The sequence below is a fragment of the Tachyglossus aculeatus genome, chromosome X1 (assembly GCF_015852505.1).
Source record: "Tachyglossus aculeatus isolate mTacAcu1 chromosome X1, mTacAcu1.pri, whole genome shotgun sequence".
In the NCBI taxonomy this organism is placed as follows: domain Eukaryota; kingdom Metazoa; phylum Chordata; class Mammalia; order Monotremata; family Tachyglossidae; genus Tachyglossus; species Tachyglossus aculeatus.
This window is the reverse complement of record NC_052101.1, coordinates 87,416,127-87,433,111: the sequence shown is the minus strand read 5'-3', so window position 1 is coordinate 87,433,111 and position 16,985 is coordinate 87,416,127. Positions and strand designations below refer to the sequence as shown.

The following is a 16,985-nucleotide window of genomic DNA, read 5'->3' as shown; positions in this document are numbered from 1 at the left end:
GGGCAACTGGTAAGGGATTTCACTCCATCACTCCAGATTTCAGGAGGGGCCAAGCTTTTTAATGACTTGTATGAGGAGGGGAAAGAGGAAGTGTGGAAGACCATGGAATTGGGCCCCAACAAAATTTTTTTGAAAGCTCTGGCAGCCAATGCAAAATGACCTCTTAAAGTGGAGACAGGAAGGGCAGGAGTTCCGGCAGAAGCTACCAAGTACCCAGTAAAGTAGGACCACTTAAAGTTTGGGATTGAGGTGCAGTTGATTTTAAACCACTGACATTCCTCAAGATCTCAATGGTCCCTTTTGCAGTTCTTGTTCTTACCTGGCACAGAGACACTGGAGACAGCTTCAGGCTGGGTCAGTGTGTCCACCTTCACGTGCTGGAATCCTTTACAGACTGCACTCTGCAGGTGCCTGAAAGCCAAAGTAGAGAGTTTTGGGTCCTCTAGTTCCTAATGGATAGAGTGAGGGGTGTGGGGTCCCTGCCACTCAGGTGGGGACCATGCCTCTCCTGGGTTGGGATGTGGCTCTGGAGGAGTGGGGGCTGGGTGGAATCCTAACCAGAATCATTAGCAAGAAGTCTTGGGGAATAGGTATAGATGTTCTGGGAATAAAGACTCTTATACTGATCTAAATTTGTATGTGGCTGGGGCCAATTCACATGCCCCTATTTTTAAAAAGTGGAAAAATGGAGGCACAACACGAAAGCAGTGTGACAGTGTACAAGACTTTCAGGCCAGGCCAGCATAAGTACAACCTGTCCTGCTGACAGGAGTGAAAAACCACCATTTTGCAGTTAGCTATTGCCAGGTTAGTCTATTTTTTCCCCCTTCTCTCACTTCACCCACCTGCTTATCTTGCATCTATCTTTTAAATTGCTTTCAATAAAAACAAACAACTTGTGTCCCCCTTGATCCCTATAACTTTGGAGAGACCCCCATCTACCCTTGTCATACACTCCAGGACATCAGTCAGCCCCCTCTATCCTGGCTGAACTGAATGCCCCCTTTTTGAAACACTTGCCCCACTCTCCCCATTTATGTCACTGCCATACCAATCCTAACCCCTCCCTCAATGCCCTATTCTAAAGCCACAATCCTGGTGAGCATGGCTTCAGTGCTGGTAAATGGAACTCAATAGGCTACCTAATGTTGAGAATGGCACACAGGTGACAATGATGGAATCTATTCAAGGAGCCAGATGTGGTGGTACAGTTGGTCCAAATCTTGCCACCATATAGACCTTCAGTTTGGTTTGAACCTTGATGCCACATTGTTACAATTAGGAACATCATTGGACAGAATGCTGCCTAGATAGCAGAATTCCATGACAGCTTTAGGTCCTCGCTGCCAATAAAGGGGTATGTGTGTATGCGTTCATATGCTTGGTCTCCCTGGGTCAACCTGGAACTATTGTTTTTTGGAACTTGCTTTCTTCAGTTTTTATTGTTAGTCTGTAGTGCTGGCCTGACTCTGCAAAGCAATTCACAATCATCGGCATAACTTCTTATGGTTGTCACTCTGGGGTGCAGTACTTTGCATATAGAAACTCCTGGATAACCATCTTAAGTGCTTTGCTCAAGTTAGTTGTTCAGTTGGTCACAAGCCCATTGAGTCGGAAGATTTTCTGAAGGATCAGAAAGGGTATTCTAATGCCAGTATCCAGTTCCCTTGGTGTATCCTCTTGAATGGCTGAATAGAATAAACAGAACCCGACCTAGTACACAGTCCTGTTTTAGACTTTTGGTGTTGACGAAGGGGTCATACCAATCAGGGGCTCTCAGCTGTGCCCAACTAATTCTATCATGGAGAACTCTCAGGAGTTTGATAATAGTAATAATAATAATAATAATAAGTATGGTATTTGTTAAGCGCTTATTATGTGCCAGGCACTGTACTAAGCTCTGGGGTGGATACAAGCAACTGATGAACTTCTCAGGACAACCAGATTTATTTAGTAGATGCCAGGGCTCAGGTCTACAGCTTTTGTAAGGTCTATGAAGTAACAGAGCTAGATAATGCTCCTTGTATTTACCTGCATTTGATATCATCATCATCATCATCATCATCAATCGTATTTATTGAGCGCTTACTATGTGCAGAGCACTGTACTAAGCGCTTGGGAAGTACAAATTGGCAACATATAGAGACAGTCCCTACCCAACAGTGGGCTCACAGTCTAAAAGGGGGAGACAGAGACCAAACATACTAACAAAATAAAATAAATAGAATAGATATGTACAAATAAATTAAGTAGAGTAAAAAAATATGTACAAACATATATACATATATACAGGTGCTGTGGGGAAGGGAGGGAGGTAAGATGGGGGGATGGAGAGGGGGACGAGGGGGAGAGGAAGGAAGGGGCTCAGTCTGGGAAGGCCTCCTGGAGGAGGTGAGCTCTCAGCAGGGCCTTGAAGGGAGGAAGAGAGCTAGCTTGGCGGATGGGCAGAGGGAGGGCATTCCAGGCCCGGGGGATGACGTGGGCCGGGGGTCGATGGCGGGACAGGCGAGAGCGAGGTACGGTGAGGAGATCAGCGGTGGAGGAGCGGAGGGTGTGGACTGGGCTGTAGAAGGAGAGAAGGGAGGTGAGGTAGGAGGGGGCGAGGTGATGGAGAGCCTTGAAGCCCAGGGTGAGGAGTTTCTGCCTGATGCGCAGATTGATTGGTAGCCACTGGAGATTTTTGAGGAGGGGAGTGATATGCCCAGAGCGTTTCTGGACAAAGATAATCCGGGCATATGTTGTGAAGATCATATTCCCTGTGCCGTGCTATGGTCTAAAGCCACATTATGATTCTTGGAGCATATAGCTAATGACAAAATTCAGTAAGATGAAAGAAACATGGGGCAAATTAGGTAATTTCTTCAATCAATGGTATTTAATGGGCCACAAAATTTGTTCCTTGCTAATGACTTTCATTGTAAATACTTCATCACCTGTATCTGCTTAAGACATTAAAGAACAAAGTGCTAATGGAGGAAAAAATTTAAGTGCTTAAAATTTATTCAACTCAATTGAAGACTAGCGGTAATAGATGCGTGGCTCAAGTGAGCGTTTGATTTGTTTCACTTCCTCTTGCTCTTCACCCTTTCTCATACTTGGCAACCCTGAAAATCAGACTCATAAAGCTCATTCTTGGTCAGTTCCTCCCACTTACCCTTATCCACTTCATTGGTGTTATGTGTTACAGACTCCAACCTCATCAATATTTCATGATCTACGTCTCTGTTCACAAAAACACTGGGACTTCTGGTCTACAGTGAAAGTAATTAGAGATGAAAGACAGCTAGTGACTCGTCCCATGCTTCTCCCTTATCACTGAGATGTTAGTCGGTGTTTTAGCTGTTGGTTACCAAGTTGTTTGACTGAATGTGTCACCTCCAGGAAGAGTAAAGGTGGTGCCTGGACAGGATTGTGTTCACTTTGCCACCTTAATGCACTAACTTGCAAATTATTCTCACCCAAGTAATTGCTGGAGAAGAAAGGGGTTTTTTGGTCTTGAAACTTGCTGTTGATCCAGATTCATTCTTCTGCTCAGCGAACCAAAAAAAATCAAATACCAGATGGCCTTCACTCTGCCCTCTTGTCATCGTGGAAAAAATGACCTTTCTAAATTTTTGGATGTCAAACTGAGTTAACACATGGAAAGTTGGTCCATCCATCAATTGAGTGTCTGCCATGTGGAGAGCACTATACCAAGGACTTGGGAAAGTACAACAAAAGTAAAAAGTACAATCCCTGCCCTTACAGGACTTACAATCTAATGGGGGAGACAGGCACAGGCTTATTTACAGTAAAGAGAAAAAAGATAATGCAAAGATGGATAAGTGAATAAGAGCTTTTATAAGAGAGGAGGGATGTTGTGGACACATGCCCTGCCCTCTACAAGCCTACAGTCTAGAGTGAGACAGAGGGATTTCAGGAGGACTTTGACGATAGGGAGAGCAGTGGTCTGGTAGATTTGAAGTAGGAGGGAGTTCCAGGTAGAAAGCAGGATATGGACAAGGGTCTGGAAGCAGGAGAGGTGAGAACAAGGTACAGTGAGAAGGTTTGCTTGGAAGAAGCATAGAGCAGAGAGTGGGGGTAGGGGGTGAAGAGGAGAGATAAGTAAAAAACTTCTGGAGAGGCTTAAAGCCAATGAAGAGGAGGTTTGGCTTGATGCCCAGGGAAATTGGTAGCCATAGGAGGTTTTTGAGGAAGGGAAAGATGTCAGCAGAATGACATTTTAGGACAATGATCTAGCCTGGGGAGTGTAGTAAAGACTGAAGAGGGGAGATATCGGAGATTATTACAGTAATCTAAATTGGTAGTTGACTGAGAACTGGTGACTGCTTGGATGGATTAGAAAAATACGAGAAAGCCAGAAGGATTTAGCAACAGGCAGTGAGGTCTAAAAGACAGTGGAGTTATCTAAGATGACATCAAATTTGCAGGTTTCTGGGTCAGGGAGGATGGTGTTGTCAGAGATGGGGAAGTTAGGAAGAGGAGTGGGTTTTAGGCAGTAAATTGAGGAGTTCAGTTTAAGAAATGCTCAGTTTGCAGGACCAGCAGGCCATCTGTTTGGAGATAACCTGGAGGCAAGAGGAAACGCAATGTCTAGTAAAAGAGAGGTTGTGAGTGGTGAGGTAGATTTGGGAATCATCGACATAGAGATGACAGCTGCAGCGATGTGAGTGGCTGAGCTTGCCAAGAGTGAGTGTAAAGCCTGGATGCGTATTCCACAGAGGTGATGGGGGTGATTACCCCCACAGCTTTGTGCCTTAGGCTTCCAGATTTGCTCATCCCAGGTCTCTGACAAGACCTGAGTTTCCAATCAGGTCTGAAGAAACCTAAAATGGTGTTTTTCTGCCTTATTAACTCAAAGAAGCCTGTCCCCTCTGAGTCATCTCCCCTAAAATTTCCACCCTCAAAATGAAAGTTAGGCCCTTATGGTATGGAGTGAAAAAAAGTTAGGGACCCATAACAGAGCCCTTGTGGGACATTCATAGAGAGTGAGGGGTGGAAAAAGAGTCCACAAATGAGTCTGAGAAAGGCCAATCAGAAAACTAAGAGCAGCACTGCAACATCTAATTTCCATCACATCTATTTCAAGAGGCATGGCTTCAGGAATGGAATCTGCCAAAGAGCCAGTACAACTTTATGAAAGGTCAGCATAGTTTAAGCTTGGGAGAACAAGTTGATGTGACTTCGGAATTCAAGTTCCCTGTGATTGACTCTGATTAAACTTTACTGATGCAAAAGAAGCAGTCTGGACTCTGTGACCTACCCAGAGAATAGCATTTTTCTCTTTTCAGCTCACTTACTTTGAATAAGTCAGTTGACCGCACCCTTTCCTCTATATACACTGAGAAGCAGGATGGTCTAGTAGAAAGAGCACGGGTTTAGCAATCAGAGGATTTGGGTTCTACTCCCGGCTATGTCAACTGCTTGTTGGGTGACCCTGGGCAAGTCACTTAACTTCTCTATGCCTCAGTTTGCTCAACTGTAAAATGGGGATTAAATATCTATTCTCCTTTCTCCTTAGACTGTGAGGCCTATGTGGGACAGGGACTGTGTCTAACCTGTTTAACCTGTATCCACCCCAGCACTTAGAATAGTGCTTGACAAATAATAAGTGCTTACCAATATACATATATATATGTATATATATATATCAATATATAAAGACATGGCCCAGTGTAATTAATGATAGGTGAATAACTAAAGCTGATTGGGTTATTCAGGAATGGACTCATCAGTTTGAAGATAAACAAGAGGGAAAGGAAAAATGGCATGGCTATCTCTCTAGGATCTTATCACCAATGGGTAGGAAAGAGAGGGGCAGGGAACATCTTAAATTATTTTCAGGTCTTGCTGAGTCTCTCATCAGTCAGATCACTCCACAGAACAAATGATTCAGATCTTTTTCAGGACTACTTGGAAGAACAGACCAGCTCATGCTGTGGACAGGTCAGTGATATTTCTACTGCAGACCAATTTCAACTTGAACTTTTACAGCTGCCTCCAGCTAAATTAGTAGCTCAAATGGAAATTTCAATAAATGCTACACAGTACTGCCTAATTTAGGTGTTCTGAGGATCTGGTTTTGGGTAATCCATACCAAGGTATTCTCCTATCACCCTCAGTCATTTGAGAGTTGAAAAAAAGGATTTGAAAATATAAGACACCCCATACAATAAACCACAACTTCAAACAACATGTTGTTTTGAGCTGATAATAGGCTCTTCAGAAGTATCAGCAGGAGACAGATTAGTCTGGCCTTCAGCAATAAGGGACGGAATGATCTCCTTGGACAAAGATTTGGCCTAACTGCAGTGCAAGGAAATAAAGTCAAAAATGGCATCTGGTGCAGCAAACAGCAGCAGTGGCCATAAACAAAAAGAAGATTACAGGAGGTACACAGTGTGGAAGGAATTATTGGTCCCACATTAGTCTTTTCAGCCACAATTACACACCCAGGTAGGATGGTTCATTTTCAGTTATGCAATCTCCAAATACGAAGGACAATACTGTATCTCAAGTCTCATTCCTACCTCTTCCAATCCTCTTCTGTTTCCCAGAACTCATACACAATGAATGTGAGTCCATCAGGCAGCCTCACTGCTGTTATACTGAAAGAAAGCAAAAGTTAGAAACACTGTGACCTCAAAAGACATTGCGAAGCTCCATTATATCCCACTTAGTGAACAACCCATCACGTCTTTCTCAGCAAACAACTCTCTGCATCTTTCTCAGCACTGGAGGGTCACAACAACATATAGAGTAATAAGGGCAGGGAGATGTTATGGTGACTTGACAAAGCTTAAGACAGGAAATGTCTCTGTTACTGAATTGTATTTTCCAAGCGCTTAGTACAGCGCTCTGAACACAGTAAGTGTTCAATAAATATGATTGATTGAATGAATGAATGAAACTGGGGAAATGCTGCCAGCGGAGATTGAGGGTTCAGGTAGAAAAGGGGCATTGTTGTAGCTGAGGAGCACTTTGGCCTAGTGGAAAGAACATAAATTTGGGAGTCAGAGGACCTGGGTTCTAATCCCAGCTTCGCCATGTACCTGTTGTGTGACCTTGGGTAAGTCACTTAACTTTTCTGGGCCTCAGTTACCTCATCTGTAAAATGGGGATTCAATACCTGCTCTCTCCCCTACTCATATTGTGAGTCCTGGTGTGGTACAGGGACTGTGTCTGACCTGATCATTCTGTATCTTCCCTAGCACTTAGAACAGTGCGTGACAAATACCACAATTATTATGATTATTATTGGCCTTTGCAGGTGGCTTGACTAGGCCCCTTGAGCCTCTGACCCCACAGCTTCATCCAGTTATTGCCCCATCTCCCTCTTACCATTCCTCTCCAAAGTCCTTGAGTGAGATGTCTGCACCCACTGTCTCAAATTCCTCTCCTCCAATTCTCTCCTGGACCCCCTACAATTTGGCTTCTGCCCCCCACTTCACTCCACTGAAACCATCCTCTCAAAGGTCACCAATGATCTCCTTCTTGCCAAATCCAATGGCTTCTACTCCAACCTAATCCTCCTTGACCTCTCAGCCGCCTTTGACACTGTGGGCCATTCCCTTTACCTGGAAACATTATCCAACCTTGGCTTCACTGACTTTGTCCTCTCCTGGTTCTCCTCTAATCTTTCTGGCCATTCATTCTCAGAGTCCTTTGCAGGCTTCTCTTTTGCCTCCCACCCCCTAACTGTGGGGGTTCCTCAAGGTTCAGTTCTCCATCCCCTTCTATTCCCCATCTACACTCATTCCCTTGGAGAACTCATTCACTCCCATGGCTTCAACTACCATCTCTATGCAGATGATACCCAAATCTACATCTCCTCCTTTGATTTCTCTCCCTCTCTCCAGGCTTGCATCTCCTCCTGCCTTCAAGACACCTCTACTTGGATGTCCTCCCACCACCTCAAACTCAACATGTCCAAGATAGAGTTTCTTATTTTCCCTTTCCTCCAATTCTCTCCTGGACCCCCTACAATTTGGAAAGTCCTCTCCCGAACTTTCCTATCACTGTAGATGGCACAACCATCCTTTTCATCTACAAACGCCCGTAACCTTGGTGTCATCCTTGACTACACTCTCTCATTCAACCCACTTATCCAATCCATCACCAAATCCTGTTGGTCTCACCTTCACAATATCACCAAGATTTGTCCTTTCCTCTCCATCCAAATTACTACCATATTAATACAATCATTCATTCTATTCTGCCTATATTACTGCATCAGCCTCCTTGCTGACCTCCCAACCTCCTGCCTCTCCCCAATTCAGTCCATACTTCATTCTGCTGTCCGGATCAACTTTCTACAGAAACATTCAGGATATGTCACCCCCCTCCTGAAAAATCTCCAGTGGTTGCCTATCCACCTCTGTATCAAACAAAAGCTTCTCGCCATTGGCTTTAAAACACTCCATCACCTCACCCCCTCCTACTTCACCTCACTTCTCTCCTTTTTCAACCCAGCCTGCACACTTTGCTCCTCTGGTGCTAACCTTCTAACTTCTAACTTCTCGATCTCACCTGTCTCGCTGCCAGCCCCTGGCCCATGTCCTACTTCTGGCCTGGAATGCCCTCCCTTCTCAAATCCTCCAGTCAATTACTCTCCCCGCCTTCAAAGCCTTACTGAAGGCACATCTCCTCCAAGAGGCCTTCCCAAACTAAGTCCCACTTTTCCTCATCTTCCACGCCCTGTTGTGTCACCCTGACCTGCTCCCTTTGCTCTTGCCCCCTCTTTCCAGCCCACAGTACTTAGGTATATATCTGTAATTTTATTTATATTGACGTGTGTTTATTTGCACTGATGCCTATCTCTGCCCCCTCTAGACTATGAGCTCGTCGTGGGCAGGGATTGTCACTTTTTATTGCTGTATTGTACTTTCCCAAGTGCTTAGTTCAGTGCTGTGAACACAGTAAGAGCTCAATAAATACGATTGAATGATAAATGAATGAACTTTAGGAAGTACTGGTTATCCTAGTCTCTGTCCTTAGTGGATTCCATTTACTGGGCCATCACCCTCCCATTGCTAACCTTGTAACCTCCCCAGCACTTACAGTGCTTTGCACATAGTAAGCACTTAATAAATGCCAACATTATTATTATTATTATTATTTTTATTATTAAAGACTTAGAGTGTAAGCAAAACATAGCATGTAGAACAAGTGAAAGGAAACAAGTGCAAATTTTAGCTCTTTCCTAACTCACAAAATTCCTCCTGCAGACAGATATAAAACAGGCAAACTCCAGAGCACACTGAGTTGTTAGACACCAGCAAAGAGAAGAGTACTGTTTGCAGATCTGCAGGAAGTTGTGGTGTCTCTTTCAGAGGCTCAGCCGTCTTTTGTCAGAGGACCTAGTCAGGCAGCTCTGGGCAGCCATGACACAGAATGAAGGTAGCTGGGGCCTCCCAGGTAGTCTAAATCTCTCCTCCTGGGCTAAGGATGGGAGTTCCTGACTGTACCAGAAAATCTGGGACATCCCTGGCTCAGAAAAAGCAGCATGGCTTAGTGGATAGAGCACAGGCCCGAGAGTCAGAAGGATGTGGGTTCTAATTCCTGCTCTGCCACTTGCCTGCTATGTGATCTTGGACAAGTCACTTCACCTCTCTGGGACTCAGTTACCTCATCTATAAAATGGGGATTAAAAGTGTGAGCCCCTTGTGGGATCAGGACTGTATCCATCCTGATTAGCTTGTATCTACCCCAGCGCTTAGATCAGTGCTTGACACACAATAAGTGCTTAACAAGTACCATTATTATTATTACTATTAGAAAGCCTACTTTGGCCTACGCAACAATGGTGGCCGTTCCTCCTGCCACTACAGAGGAGATTTTTTCCCCTACCCCAACCTAAAGCAGGGTCCTTAATGGATCCCAACTTGGGCCTGTTGGGAGGTGGAATGCCATGACTGCACCACCAAAATCAGGATACTTGTCCACTTGATATACTAGGAGCTGGGTAAGATGTATTAAAGGTAGAAGACCCAGGTTCTGTTCTCAAGGAGGTTGACAGCAAAGACAAAAAACTTGAACAAAATTCAACACTGTGGATTCAAAGAAACTCAAATTAACAACGAAAACCTTGTACAAGCCAACACCAAGAAGGAGCAAATCGTCCAAACAGGGAATAAGACCTTTATACCAGTGGGGCCACCAGAGCCCTAAACTCCCTCCTGGCCACAGGGCTCCCTTGATGATTGAACTTGTTTTCCAGCATTCAACGCTGAGGCTTTAGCTTGTTCCCTGGGGTCACTCAATATGAGAGTGGGCATGGAAGCAGGGGACCTTTGATATTGGGCTGGTGGTAGGATGGTCCAAGACACCCAAACATGTCTCCTTTCCACTCTGGCAAAGGGGCTTCTTGCTATAGTTTGGGGAAGGACGGGCAGGACACAATATTTGAATCAAACTTGGCAGTTTTAGCACGTTAGGCTCAACATCCTAAATCACCCCCCAAAGGTCCCAGCTGGAAGTGGTGGGTACAAATAGATAAAAATGAATCTTCTTAGGTGGGAAACTGTGGCACGAAGCTGACAGCACTGGGGCTCTGGGACACCTCAGGCAATGTTCCAAGTTGGTGTCTTGTTATACCTGAGTCAAAAAGTATTTGTCTGCAGCTTCACATCTGAAGCAGGGGTCAAAAGGAAGTGGAATAACCTCTATTTTTGTTTGGTTTTCATGGAAATCTGTGTTTACAAGCAATTATGTGTTTTTGTCACAGGGGGACACATTTCACCTGAGAGGGAGAAGAGTTGGGTGTGTGTGTGTGTGTGTGTGTGTGTGTGTGTGCGGGTTGTGGGGTGGTGGTGTGAGGGGGTAACATTCTAAAAAATGGTTAACATTCTAAATGTAGAAGAGGCTGATGAACATTTGATGGGCATAATGGGTACCCCATGTGGGCATTTTCCTGCTTAACATATCTTTAGGGCTTAATTCTTGAGAAATGTGACTAGGGGAGTTTCAAGGGAAAGGGGATGATACACACTAGGTTTATCCAGAAAATACTTCATCCCTTTCTTAAGGCCTGAGACCCTGTCCCTTCTGTGACGTTTCCCTCTTCTTTCCCCCTTGAATCCCACAAGTGGTACTGAATATCCAAAGGGGTATTGGAGTCATCATACCAGCAGAAGTCCTGCCCTATCAATCTGGGGAAAAGCGCACCACACAACTTCCCCCTTCTCCCTCCATCTCTGAAGAAACCCAAATAGTACTTACTGGAAGCAGTCCCTCTCTCCCGCCACACTCTTCAGATACTGTTTCAGGGAGCTGCAGAATTCTCCCAAGTGTTTCTGGGAAACGGCCATCTCCTGCCGAACTAGGAGGAGGTACTGAAATAGCAGGGAGAGAAGCATTGCATTGATCAGATCCCTCTTTGTTGCTGGTTTTCCACTCCCATCCCCAAAGGACTCAGCAAGTAGTGCTCAATCCTCCTCTGTTTGATAAGGTAGAAATGGCTGCTCCTGGTTTACTGGGAGTGCCAGAACCTTTGACCTCTCTTTGCAGCTGGAAGAAAATGCTCTACTTGGGCTGGGCCATTTCCACTGTGCTAAGATTCTCAGATCAGTGCGAGTCCTGGAGGATGGTGAGTCTAGGTTCCTGTTCACCATAGGCATCTGTTCACTTTGACCAAGGAGAGGGCAGCAAGAATAGCAGAACACCAACTTTCCACCCAAAATCAGTGCCTGCTGCTAAAGGTTCCCCTCAGATACTTCCACTTGATTTTTTTAATTTAAATATGAGAAAGAGTTAGTGACCTTGACTTTAACACAAGCATCTCTCAAAGAACTCCCACCTACTAGGCCCCCGAGAAACTGAGGAGAAAGTAGGGCAGGCTGGGAACACTCTGGTTCAATTACTTTTTCAAATACCCAGGACTGTCATCTAGTTGAACCAGTCCTGATGAATACGCAGTTGTTCTCTGTACTTCAAGGACTTGGCTGAAAAATCTGCTGTCACCTGCAGGGCTCTCTGCCAGCCAACTGCTGTTCCAAAGGAGTGGATGGGAGCTAGGGGAAGGTGGGCAGGGCTCAAGGTCTGAGATCAGAAGTCACAACTTAGCCAGCTGCTACCCAAAGTGTAGAAGAGAAACCCAATACTACTAAAATGACTTACTGTGCCTGCCCTTCCTTTTGGTTGTGTCTAGGCAGACCCTCTATTTTCATGGGCAAGATAGGAAAAGCCTCAAACTTTTATGCTTCCATCCCAAAAGTAATAGACTATGGGTGAATTATTTAAAAGAAAAAGCAAGACGGTTAGATAAGTGATGGACAGGCAGATATTATGGCTGGGAAATTACCAAGAGCAATGAAGTATCAACTGAAGAGCTGACAGAGGCCTTCTCATTCTTTGAAGTGCCACTTTGGCCACCCAACCCAGGCTAGCTCCATAATCAGCTCTGAGCATTTTTTGATTGCACTTTTAATTAGGCCTTGCTCTCCAGTGGAAATGGAAGCTGCGAAGCTTAGAACAAAGCGGTAGCACATGAGAAATCTAAATGCTCTAGTTTGAAAATTGAAGCTCATCCTTTTTCTCCACTTCAGAGAAAGTCTTTCCTGAGAATTTTTGCCAAATATTAGGCTTCCTTATGGTGTAGCCAAAAGAAGTGGCTGGCTCTCTTCAACTTTATATATAGGTGGAAAAATAACTGTAAAGACGTGTCAAACTTCCCCAGAGAAGTTTTACTTAAAGAACATGCAGGCATGCAGACACACCTACTTTTGAAAATGACATTGCTTAGCTAAATGGTGCCGATTTGCCTAAAAGATTTGTGGGCTCCTTTGTCCTCCAAACCTTTTTGTAGTCCCAAAAACGTGTTTTGCTAAATTGACCCTCAGCCTATGCTGTTAGTATGGTTTGGATTAGGTGTTATAGAATAAGATGTATCCCAAATTGAGCCAAGCAGAGCCTTTTCAGAGGAGAAAACATCCATTTTTAATTTCTGAACCTCAGACTTCTGATTGAAGATATTTGCCAATAGGTGAAAAGTGAAGTCTTTTCACTCAACGTACAGACTTTATTAAGGACGGTTTCCTGCAGGTGTTTTTATTTTTATTTCAGGGAAGAAAAATATCATAGCCACCTGATAACTTGAAAGAGGCTAAGAACCCTCTAAGGAAATCTCTGTGGATAAGCATGGGCAAGGTAGTACCTATTGATTTCTCGGATCATGAAATCAGGTATGATTTTAGAAGTCTCTTGACTCCTCTCAATCTCCTCATCCTCCTCCAACCCCAATTAACTCCTGAAGAGGTTTACAGTCCAGAGTCCAGAATTATAGCCAGTTATGTTCTCAAGAACAGATTGATTTTGTGGCTTGCATTCACCTCTGAGGCTGGGATAAATAATCCTTTGGAATTGACAGGAGGAGTTTGTGGGCAGAAAGGAAGACTATTTATACATATACTATTTATATATATATCCTTTCCTTTGGCCTCTCTGATATATATATAGCTTTGAGAAACATATCAGAGTATAATTATATATAATGCTGAAAGCTGCATAATGCATTAAGACCCAGAGATAAGATATTTGCATAAAGGGAGAGGGTGGAATTTGTGCTGGGACTTCAAGGCAGGGGCGGGTGGCGGGTGGTGTGTGGGTTGAGTGACAGTGTGTGTGTGTGTGTGTGTGTGTGTGTGTGTGTGTGTGTGTGTATACACACACCGAACGGTTAGGTCCTATCCATATGTGTGAGTATGGTTGTAAAACGTGATGCCCAATCAACATACCCTCCCGTATTTTTTACAAGAAAAGAGAGATCCTTGTTGTGCTCTAGGATGAGCACTTCAGTTTGGGATGGACTGTAAGCTTCCTTGTAGGCAAGTATCATGTCTATCATCTCTGTTGTATTGTACTCTTCCAAGCACTTAGTACAGTAAGCACTCAATAAATATCATTGATTGATGGATGGGGGAGGTTGGGTACATGGAGACTAACCTTACCACCAGATTTCAGTATGTGACTAGAAAGCAGAGGGAAAGGATAGCCTCTTACTGTCCTTTCATCTGGACTTAAAAGTCTAAGACATCAACTCACAATATTCCTGAAGTGAAGGAGATTGAAAGGTTGCATATCGGCAATTTTCCTGCCTTTACCCATAGGCACCCACAGAAATGTTGCAGGTCAGGTAATTAGCGTTGGTTGCGTGTAAAGTGTGTGTGTGCGTGTGTGTGGACAGCAATTATTCTGTAAATCGCAGTCATTAAACTAAATCTTCTTCAATAGACGAAAACCACAAAGAAACAAAAGGGAGAGTTCATTTGTAGGATACAAATTTTAAAATGTGGAGACACTCAAAGTAGAACATATTAGCACCACTTCTGTGGAATCTATCAAAACAATGCAGATTGGGTAGGGTGGAATGAGTGGACCCTCTTCGTGGACATGGGTCAGGTACAGATGGGTACATCTGTACCCATCAGTGGGTACATGTGCAAAATACAGTAGCCATGCAGGTCTTTGATTGGAGAATGAGGAGACCTTGTAGCCCTGAGGGCAAGAGACTTATGTCCACAACTTTAAATTATATATTATAATTTATTTATTTATATTAATGTCTGTCTCTCCCTATAGACTGTAAGCTCATTGTGGGCAGGGAACATATCTGCTAACTCTGTTGCATTATATTCTCCCAAACACTAGTACAGTGCTCTGTACATAGTAAGCACTTAATAAATACCATTAATGATGATGATGATGATGAAGAGACTGACCTAAGCTGACAACCCCCCAGGACCTTCTCTGAAGGTGACATCGCTGAAGGATCCTGGTTCTGGAATGACTTGCCATGTCTACTCTCCAGACTGCAGGTCTAAAGACAAATAACCGTGCCCTCTGCCTCTCCTACAACAGAGCTAGGACAAAGCAGCAATCCTCTATACCCAGAAAAAGGAGAAATTGGTGTCTAAGGTAGAAGCAGGCCAACTGGTGTCAGAGGAAGAAGCAAGCCAAAGAGCAGTCTTTCTGGCCCAGAGCTTCTTTCAGTGGCAGTGAGAACAGGTGACCCTCCATTTGTGCTCTTGAGGCCAATATTGCTTGTACTGCTCCTCTGACATTTACTGTCAGTCAATGTGATATGTCAAGAAGCCCCCGGGTGGCACCTCGGGCACTTTGCCACACACCTGCAAAATGGAGGGGTGCACATGAATACATGAATGGAGTGAAGGGTGCGGGCATTCTGAAGAGGAGTGAACTTTTGGTTGAGAGCTCAGTAATATGCATCAACTGGCCTCATTTCCAGCTAGGACACTGAGAATTACTCCAATTACAATCAGCCAAGTTTGAGGCAGAGAGTCCATTCATGATTTCCTTTGCAGATTCTGAGGGGGCTGATTAGCTGCTGATCTGGAAGGTCTGCAGGCTCAGTAGTAGATCAGACTCTTATTTAATTGTGTGAATACCTAGAGGACCTCATCTAACCAATCATATTTCTCCTATATTTTCTAGTTTGGAGTATTTTCAGAGACAAAATTAGGGAGGGAAACTTGGTTGGTCAGTGGTTATTTTAGTTTACACTAAGCAACCCCAACTTGAACACTTTGTGCTCTTCTGATCTGTGGGAGAGGAGCCAGTTGGATGGACATATGAACAGACTGGTGTTACCTCAGGAAGACTGAAGTGATGAGCTGAAAAGCAATCAGTTCAGCATTCCATGTGCTCTTAGGGCTGGTGCAGCTAAACCTTTGGGTTTGAGTAGAACCTGACCCACTAAGAATTTCCCTGAAGTTTCCAGACTGACAGTTAGGTCTGGACCCTTCCTCTCTAGAACACGTGTGAGCAGGACCTGCCTCGGGTAAGACTTCAGGGTTCTTTTCCCTTTTCGCTTCATCAGATGCCTCCAGCAGCGTGGTGTAGCGGAGAGAGCACGGGCCTGGGAGTCAGAAGTACCTGGATTTTAATCCCAGCTCCTCCACATGTCTGCTGTGTGACCTTGGGCAAGTCACTTAACTTCTCTGGGCCTCAGTTACCTCATCTGTAAAATGGGGATTAAGAGCGTGAGTCCCATGTGGGACAGGGACTGTGTCCAACTTGATTAATTTGTATCTACCCCAATGCTTAGAACAGTGCTTGTTAAGCACTTAACAAGTACTATTATTATTATTATATACTCACTGCGCAGGCTGTACTATCGCTGTCCGACAGGCGTTGCTGCAGGTCAAACCAGAGTGTCTGAAAGCAACAAAATAGAATTATGGGGGATTTGTGCCTTGGAGACTGATCAAACTCCTGATCTGGGTGTATATGTTAGGGGCCTGGGGGAGGAGATTCAGTTCCAATAACTATCTCCATGTGAACTGCTTTCTGGGCTGTATATGGATTCGAAGCATTTTGCCTTTGCTACCAGTCCACGGGGCTGATAGCAGTGCTCCTTTGGTGACCTACCCAGTACAGTGCTCTGCACACAGTAAGCACTCAATAAATATGATTGATGATGACCTACCCAGAGTTGGGAATGGGGAGTAGACCCCATCGATCAGCAGAAGGTGTTCTAAAAGACAGCCTCATCCATCAGTAAACGCATGCAGAATCCAAATTCCTTTCTCAAACTATTTCTAAGTGCCTCCCAGAGTGTTTGGCAAAAGCACATAAGAAATGGTCCATCTAACCCAGTATTCTCTCTCTGAAAGTAGCAACAAGATACTCGGAAAGATTGGGGATGGTTGGCCAACCTAAAATCTATCTTCATGTTTAGGGACGGACTAGCTAACAACCAGTACTACACAGTAGTCAACCATTCCAGGTGTAGTATGATTTTATACAGTTACAAAAGCATGTTTGCTTTTTACTTCTCTGAGTGGAGAACTTTCAGTACTTTTCATTGGCAGGGGTTCAGTACTTGCAGTAATTCAGTAATTTGCTCAAGATGTCATAGTAAGGGAACAGGTGGGGCAGGAATTAGAACTCAGGACTCCATACTGTCCCAGTTCACTGTTACTTTTCATCTCTCTGCCTCTTTTCCTTACTGCCTAAAGAGGTAGTCT

The 16,985-nt window shown here is 44.3% G+C and overlaps 1 protein-coding gene across 1 annotated transcript in view; it reads right to left on the bottom strand.

Annotated features, from left to right (window-relative positions):
• Positions 1–16,985, bottom strand: part of NECAB2 (N-terminal EF-hand calcium binding protein 2) — a 154,388-nt gene that overhangs the window by 4,987 nt on the left and 132,416 nt on the right. The window contains exons 9-12 of the mRNA XM_038740814.1: positions 16,117–16,173; positions 11,221–11,333; positions 6,531–6,608; positions 320–411 (exon numbers count right to left, since the gene is read on the bottom strand). Of these exons, the coding sequence (XP_038596742.1) occupies positions 320–411; positions 6,531–6,608; positions 11,221–11,333; positions 16,117–16,173 (340 nt within the window). The remainder of the gene's footprint in view (positions 1–319; positions 412–6,530; positions 6,609–11,220; positions 11,334–16,116; positions 16,174–16,985) is intronic.